General features: G+C 38.5%; 1 protein-coding gene across 1 annotated transcript in view; it reads right to left on the reverse strand.

Annotated features, from left to right (window-relative positions):
• Positions 1–9136, reverse strand: part of fra10ac1.L (fragile site, folic acid type, rare, fra(10)(q23.3) or fra(10)(q24.2) candidate 1 L homeolog) — a 48961-nt gene extending 39825 nt beyond the window's left edge. The window contains exons 1-2 of the mRNA NM_001093463.1: positions 9067–9136; positions 7680–7756 (exon numbers count right to left, since the gene is read on the reverse strand). Of these exons, the coding sequence (NP_001086932.1) occupies positions 7680–7756; positions 9067–9078 (89 nt within the window). The 5' untranslated portion in view covers positions 9079–9136. The remainder of the gene's footprint in view (positions 1–7679; positions 7757–9066) is intronic.
• Positions 9137–9361: the final 225 nt, after the last annotated feature.

Raw genomic sequence — 9361 nt, forward strand, 5'->3', positions numbered from 1 at the left:
CCACCTGCTCTTCCGCCATGACGCCACCGATACACCATGTTCTCTTTGTAATCTTGTTGTACGCGTAATGCTTTAGATCTTTTAAACGCAAGTATATCGTTTTTGTAATGTGTAACTTGATCGTTTAACCTCTGTAGCCAGTCTACTTCCTTATCCTGTTTCAGTGTATCAGAATTGGCATTTTCAAAGTGTAACACTTCACTCCGCACTTGTTTCAATTCACGCCCTGTCTCTTCTATTACTAGCAACATAAGCCTCATCCGAAGTGAAAGGTTTGTAGTCTCTCAGAATATTACAGGGAGAGGAGGATCCCTCGTGGTTTCCGTATCAATAATACCCCTACAATTGGCAGAACAAACATAGACTTTTGCAACAGATGGTGCGCTGTGTTGGACAGATGTTCATTAGAGCTTATGTTGCTAGTAATAGAAGAGACAGGGCGTGAATTGAAACAAGTGCGGAGTGAAGTGTTACACTTTGAAAATGCCAATTCTGATACACTGAAACAGGATAAGGAAGTAGACTGGCTACAGAGGTTAAACGATCAAGTTACACATTACAAAAACGATATACTTGCGTTTAAAAGATCTAAAGCATTACGCGTACAACAAGATTACAAAGAGAACATGGTGTATCGGTGGCGTCATGGCGGAAGAGCAGGTGGACCGAGGCGCAGGTTGATGACGCGCAGGATTCAGCGCCCCCTTGGATATGTTTCAAGTAGCGGGGACTCGGAGGAAGAACCTGGTGCACACACCCGCACAATACAGCGGGATTTTCCAGACGCCGATGCGACACCGGATGGAGGAGGCGCGCAAGGTGCAGACGTGGAGGCCGGAAGCACCACAAGGGGCAAAGTGCGGGGAAGACCGCCGCGACGGGGAATGAGGCTGATGCAGGGAAAGTAATAAATCTTTCAAGCCACCAGCTCACATCGGACGAGGTGAGCATTCTTGCACGGGGTCTATCCTTTGTGCCCTCAGTGACCACACATAGGTTTAACAACATAGTGAACAATTATAGATTCACTCGTGGACTTAATCTAAAGGAATATTTTAAGCATACTAAGCAGACTCCCACAGGTGATGATAGTACGCTCATGATGTTGGGAGCTAAGAGTGATTTTGATCCAGGTACTGCTAGTATATCTTTAAGAACGTTTTCCAGGATGCTTGATGAATCCACCAAACATATGCCTGAAGTACTGGGACATCGGGGGAATTTAACTAAAAAAGAAAGGGCTGTCTTAAAAACGTTAAAGGACAGGACTGATATCATTATTAAGCCAGCTGATAAGGGCGGAGCGGTGGTGGTCCTGGACTATCAGTATTACAGGAATGAGTTAATACGCCAATTGTCAGACGAAAAATGTTATCAGCCTTTAACCTTTGACCCCACTCTTAAATTTCAGGCTCAATTGCTAAGAATTTTGGAGGATGCCTGTAGAAACGGTTGGATTTCTGAGAAACTGTGTGGGGCACTATATGTGGAACATCCGGTAAGACCCGTACTATATTCCTTGCCTAAGATCCATAAACATCTTACACACCCACCAGGGAGACCTATAATAGCTGCCGTGGGCTCATTAACAGAGAAAATAGCCAAGTACGTTGACTCCCTATTACAGCCCCTAGTTAGGGGTACTGGTTCATATGTACAGGACACTACTGATTTCCTGCATGTAATTGATAGCATTGATTCCAATGATCTGTCTTTCATTATGGTTACTATGGATGTCAGTAGCCTCTATACGTGCATTCCTCATAATGAGGGCATAGAGGCTGTCAGAGACTTAATGTCAGACAATGCTCTATATAAGGGACCACCGGTGGAGTTTGTACTTACACTCTTGGAGTTCATACTAAGAAAAAATTACTTTAAGTTTGAAACCCAATACTTCTTGCAACTATCAGGAACGGCTATGGGTTCTAATGTAGCCCCCTCTTATGCTAATACGTTCATGCATAAATATGAGACACAGAATATTTTGGGCCATCCGTTGTTCCGTAAAAATGGGGGCTACTACAGACGATATATCGATGACCTGTTTTTCTTGTGGTTTGGGCCTGAACAGGAGTTACTGTGCTTTGTGGATGATCTTAATAAACTAACTACAACTGTTAGATTTACATTACACTATGATTTTCAATCCATACAATTTTTGGATGTGATGATATACAAAGATCACAAACTCCTTAAGCTGCAAACATTAGTCTATCAGAAACCCACAGATAGGAACACACTTCTCCACTATAGCAGTAGCCATCCTAGACATCTTTTGAATTCCCTCCCGAGATCACAGATGTTAAGGGCGATAAGGATAACCAGTGACCAACAAGAGAGAGAGATGGCTCTAAATGATATGGCACTGCAATTCTTGGGGCGTGGTTATCCTGAAAAATTAATACAAGAGACTAAAAAATGGGCTTTAAGCCTCGACCGGATGGAAGTGCTAAGGGGTAATACTAACCGTGGACAAGCAACTAAAACAAAACAAAATGCCTTGTATTACACTACCACTTATGATGCCTGTGCTCCACTAATGAAAAATTATGTTTTACAGCATTGGCCTATCGTTAAAACGGACAGAGAATTAACTGCAGTGCATAATGATCGGGTGTGTTTTGGATATAAGAGAAATAAAAATCTGAAAGAACTACTGTCGTCCACAGATCCGGTAGGAAAATACATGAATGTACAACATGGGTTTCAAAAGCTGGGATCTTTTAAATGTGGCAATTGTGTTATGTGTAACACTCTTATAACAGGAGAGAAGTTTTTTCACCCACATACGGGTAAACCCTACCACATTAGACATAGGCTCACTTGTACGTCCCGCAATGTAATTTATATTATTAAATGCCCCTGCGGGCTCATATACTGTGGGAAGACGAACAGACAGCTGAGGGAACGCATAAGTATGCATCGATCCACAATACGAGCCGCCTTAGACCCTAAGCCAAAACAAAATGTCAAACAAGACATATCGAAACAACCGGTAGCGCAACATTGGTTACATGCGAAACATCCAGCATCAGCGTTTAAATGTATGCCGATAGACTGTATCACGGACCCAGTCAGAGGGGGGCAACATTGACAAAAGGCTACTACAAAGGGAAGCATTTTGGACTTTTGAGCTGGATTGCGTGGCCCCTAGGGGTCTCAATAAGGCGTTGCAATTAAACTGTTTCCTGACCGAAAAATAACTGTTGTACTTTTGGAACTTTTAGGATCCCCGTATACATGAGGTTCCTTTCTCTGACTGGATGGCGACACTGGAGCTTTGTGGGATTCCTGGGTGTATTTGGACCTTTTGGCTAAACTTCTCCTTATTCCTATATCTGGTTTTATTTTAGATTGTTGCTATTTGGGAATTTAAAATATTGTGTAATGGATAGTGACTTAGCCCCCGACAAACAAATAGATACATAGTGGGAATGATATCTTTGGGTATTCTACATATTTTGTAAGATATAGCACGATATTCTAAATTATCTGTAACACTTTTTTACAATGAATTATAATCTTTTAGGTAACTGCTACCACATTTTATAACACTGCTCTATTTATCAATTTATCACGATTAGCACTTTGACATGTTAAAGTAATTTTTTACTTCTTTTAGATATTGTAATTGGTGATTTTATGATTACATAGCACATGTCACTTTCTGATGATGTAATTTCCTTAATTGATCTATCACTATAGGCTACTTATACCCCTATGGGTGTAGGGTGGAGTTGCCTTGAGAAAGGTCCCTGAGTGGACCGAAACGTCACGTTGGCTGTAACTGCACTTATCTAAATACAAAACTTTTTTCACTGAAATCCCTGGAGTTGCTGGTCATTTGAACAGTATATATATATATATATATATATATATATATATATATATATATATATATATATATATATATATATATATATATATATATATATATATATATATATATATATATATATATATATATATATATATATATATATATAGACAAATATAAGATTCCTCTGCACTCAACCCATTATCAATATATTTAAGACAGCGACATTTTGTGCATACTGCTACTGAAAAATGCCTTACCCTTTAAACAAAACAGGGATTGTTTGTCCATATATTGCAATATATTTAAGCTGGCCAACTACGTCAGTCATCCCATATCTGGCCAGTCCTATGCTCAATTTTCATCTGATTCATTAAGAATTCTATGGTTTAATTTATAAAATGTATAATTAAACCATAGAATTCTTAATGAATCAGATATGGGATGACTTTGACGTAGTTGGCCAGCTTAAATATATTGCAATATATGGACAAACAATCCCTGTTTTGTTTAAAGGGTAAGGCATTTTTCAGTAGCAGTATGCACAAAATGTCGCTGTCTTAAATATATTGATAATGGGTTGAGTGCAGAGGAATCTTGTATTTGTCTATATGTTTTTTGTGGTCACACCCTCATTGCACCCCCGCCTAGTGATTTTAGAAACTAGTGGTGAGCACAACTTTCCCCTGTTTGTTATATATATATATATATATATATATATATATATATATATATATATATATATATATATATATATATATATATATATATATATATATATATATATATGTATTGCTACATCATTGGGGCTAGTGAAGCCGTAATAGAAATAGTAGGGGTTTCCCCAGTTCCCTTCAGGGCAAGGGACTCCCCGGTCTGTTCACGAGTTGCACTTCTATTCCGTGTTATCCATGTCAGCTAAGTTGTAGTGCTTGCTAAAAAAAATTGGCATTTCTACCACTAGAAATGCCAGTTTTTGCTGTAGAACTTGGGTGAACCCCACAGAAAAGGAACAGTCATGTGCCAGGGAAGTCGCATAGACGAAACGCGTAGGCTGAGCAGTGACGTCATCAGGGGGAGACCAGGAGCGCGTGTCCTACCAACATCGCCAGGCAATTAAACATCCAGAGTAGAACGCAGGACTGGAGAACCCCAAGACGAACTGTATTTATGCTTATTCTAAGCACACATATAGACCTAAAGATAACCAGGATTGGGACAAAGAATCATATTATATGCTAGTGGCAAAACTAAACGTTTGTAAGTACCCATTACCTTACACAGGAGGTGGCCACGTATATCACTAAAAAGTCACGGGTAAAGGGCACTTGAATCCCTTGGTGGAAGACGTCAAACCACACCATATAGCAGTTGCACAAAGAGGTGCAAATCTTATTTTAAAATACTACACTATATTTTATTTTTGTGTTTTCTTGGTGTCTATCCCTAAGCTTGCAGCGCTGGTATATCTTCGTATGAAGGAAAGGTTTTTACATTGTGGTTGATCTGAGGGAGAACAGATCTTTTACCGGCAAAGGGAGTGAACTGCAGAACCTTTGGATTTTATTTATTTCCCAGTCATGTGCCAGGTGTACTATAAAAGATGGGACTTGCTAATATGCTAATGCTACCAGAAGGTGAATAATACCATTGCTATTCCTTTTTTATTGAAACCACAGGCAGAATTACTTCTGAAATAAATGAGGCACATCAAGATAAACTTATTATTGTAATTCTTTCAGTGATAGACATGTTGAAATTGACAGCCAACAAACAAATAGAACCTTTCATTAGTATAGAAGGCAAATGATATTCCATTTTTTTTTTATACTGAACATTTTTACCTCTTTTGCTGAACTACCAACCGCACCCATGCCCAGACACAAAGGGGCACATTTACTTAGGGTCGAAAATCGAGGGTTAATTAATCCTCGATATTCCACTGTCGAAGTTAAATCCTTCAACTATCGAAGTCGAAGGATTTAGCGCAATTCGTTTGATCGAAGGAAAAATCGTTCGATCGCACGATTAAATCCTTCGAATTGATTCGAAGAATTTAATCGTTCGATCAAAAGATTTTTCCTTCGATCGAACGAATTGCACTAAATCCTTCGACTTCGATATTCGAAGTTGAAGGATTTAACTTCGACAGTCGAATATTGAGGATTAATTAACCCTCGATATTCGACCCAAAGTAAATGTGCCCCTTTGTGTCTGGGCATTTTAATCCATCGATCAAATGATTTTCCTTCGATCAGAAATCTTCGAAGGTCGAAGTAGCCAATTCGATGGTCGAAGTAGCCTAAAAAAACGTTCGAAATTCAAAGTATTTTTTCTTCTAATCATTCACTCGAGCTAAGTAAATGAGCCCCAAAGAGTGATTGCTAAAAGTTGGATTTTACAAACAGAAGCAGAGGTAAAATCTAGAAAGCACAGTGAAAAAAAAATTGCTAGCATTCTTTGGCTTAATCCCAGCCTGGGCACTGCAATACCTTTGTAAATTCTTTCTGTGCTAACTTGAGTTTTCTTCCACAGACCAAAACATACACTTAAGTTGGATCCTGATTAAACCGTCCATAGTGTATGTATGTACATGATAGGGTCCTCAGGCAATGTTGGATGTTAGCACTGCATAAATAAAAAATACTAATTCTCTAGAGCAATCCAGGGCTGTTTATGAATACTTTATTCAATAACAAACTGAATGCAAATGCCTTTAACGAGAAGCAGCTATAGCAGTATATATGCAAGTGTGCAATTTAGTTTTTGCTGAGACAAAAGAAAAGCACTTATCTCTCATACATTACGAACCCACTAAATGTTCACAATAGACATTGTATTGATGTAGCTTTTAAGGTGGCCTTGCTTATTCTGAGCAAAGCTGTAGGACCTAGTTTAGAAATATTCTGGATATTTTTATATATTATGTTTTTAACTCCTTCGTTATACATGTAACCCCACAAGGACAATGGGGTCATTTATCAACACTAGGCAAATCTGCTCTGGGCAGTAACCCATGGCAACCAATCAAATTGTTCCATTTAATGTTCAACCTGCAACTGACTGAAAGAAAGCCAACCACCGATTGGTTGCTATGAATTGCTTCCCATGGGAAAATTTGGCCAGTGTTGATAAATGAGTGACAGGTGGTTCCAGCAGGAGATTTGACATATAACATCATCTCATTTACACACTGTGCATTTTTTCAGACAAAAAAATTGCTTAATGAGGCAGCTGAGACAACTGAAGGCTGCAAGATGGGCCATAATGATGTCAAGTAGCAATTACATGTTAATTGATGCAATAAATAGCCGCTGGTAGCATTAGCAACCAGAGCCAGAACTAGGGGTAGGCTGGCACATGCCTAATTTGTATTGGTCCAGGGTTGCTAGCAATACAGTACCAGAAAAAAAATTCAACAAGATTGAACTTAAAGGGGATTTAAACCAAAAAAATTATTGATACTTCTCTGAGCACTTTTGCCATTTACATTCTTATTATATTTTTAGTGGTTTCTGAAATGTTTGCATTTTGAGAATGTGAACAGCAGGATTTTAGCTGAACTGAAAGTCAAGAACCAAAAAAATCATTCACTTCCGGAATCCAGGAAATGCATAGAAATTACAAAGACAGAGTCGTAGACAATCTGGCCCATCAAAGAGAGCTGTTGAGCTAAATCCTGCCTAGCAGTATAAAACTGATAATATCTCAGAACCTCTAAACGCGTACACTTGCTCAGAAGACCACTTTGTAATATGTTTACACCATTGAATTCAAATGTCAGTGTCAAATGTCCTAAATGCTATACACATCAACTACAATAAAATAATCATCTATCTTTATGTTAAAAAAAAAGTACCTGCTTCTGTCAGCATCTTTTTCTTTGCCATCATCTTCGTCACTAAAATCAGAGTCATATTCTCCAAAGCCTCGTGCCTACAGAAACATAAAATGAATAGTTTTACAGTATTCAGACTTTTCATCGTGCTTAAAGGGCAATTTTATTAAAGGTTGTGGTTTTTTTACCTCTGCTTAATTTTAACTATGAAAAATTGATTGCCTGGCAGTTTGAACTTTTCTCACGCTTGATGAAACGCATTGTTAGCAAGTTAATTTTTTTTCCAGTCAAACTATTATTTTTGTAATACTACCATCTGTTTATTGATTTGCCATTATTTATCTAGCACAAGTACATGTATCCAACACTTTAAGCATCATTCATAAGTCACTTGTATTTTATTCCAACTGAGATATAATTAATCCTTAATGGGTTTGGGTTTAAATAATTTCTAACTAAATATCCAAATTACGTAAAGAACACTTATCCGGAAAACCCCAGGTCCCGAGCATTCTCAATAACAGGTCCAATACCGTTACTGTATGTCCACTTTAGTATTCAGAGGCTTGACCTCTCCAGTTCCCAGCACACTGTACAAATTCCAGGAGACAGAACATGATCTGCTGAGTTGCTTCCTAGTCTACAAACTGCCTAAATATTTTATAAAACTTTAAGCTGCCAACACCATATACACGGTAATGTATCAATAAGCCCTGTACATAAAGTTTATTCATACGACTGCCTTTTGGATTGCTTTTGTTGGAAACCTCCTAGCACATGTTAGATGTATTTCTGGGATTCTAAAGGATCCTTCTGTTACCTCATTGCTTGGGATTAATTACCCTAGCAACAATTTTGAAATCAAAATGGAAGATGAATGGGAGAGGGCCTGAACAGAAATTAAGCAATAAAAATAATCAGTTTTGGTTACCATCACAATCAGGTAGAAATTCAATTTGGAAAGGAGGCAGATAAGTAAGGCAAAAACATGTAAAATAAATAATGAAGACCAACTGAAATGCTGCTAAGAATAGGCTCATCTATACACACACGGCAAATGTAAAATGTTGTGGTCATCTTCCCCTTAAAGGGTACTTAACCTAGTAGGTGATCCTGTGCTTTTTTAAAATGACCAAGGAAGAGGACTGTTATATACAATAGATGCATAAAGCTATGGTTTTCTATTGCTTTCACCCTTTAAGCATAATTTAGACTTAGGCCCAAAGCATTGCTTTTACACAAATGTGTCCTAAAATCCTTAGTGGAAAAGAAATTCTAACAGCCAAAGGTACAGTTGAAAGACTCTGCCGAAATCTGCATTATTGATATTAGTTAATGGTTTCTGCTCCAAATGAAACGTAAATAGATATGTATACACACAGGCACAGCGGTGATACGATTTACTCACATAATTAGTCATTTTTGGTTATTCTCAGACACAACGCAAGGTGTTTAGAAGTCCAGATTCCTGGAACCCCACAGCACTATGATGAGGCTGCCGGAAGCAGTAGTTTCTGTCACTGTGCAATAAGCGGTAAGAAACCATTCGAGTCCACAAAATATGTTGTCCTCCCGGGAACACAGCGCAGTGCTACTTAGTTCCGCCTCTGGACTGTGTGTGCCTGTGTGGAGGCGTCGCAAAACTCTGAAAGAGAAAGACTGCCTGCTGCTCTGCTGCCACATGGTAAAGCTCAGTGCTCACT

The sequence above is a fragment of the Xenopus laevis genome, chromosome 7L (genome assembly GCF_017654675.1).
Source record: "Xenopus laevis strain J_2021 chromosome 7L, Xenopus_laevis_v10.1, whole genome shotgun sequence".
NCBI classification, from domain to species: domain Eukaryota; kingdom Metazoa; phylum Chordata; class Amphibia; order Anura; family Pipidae; genus Xenopus; species Xenopus laevis.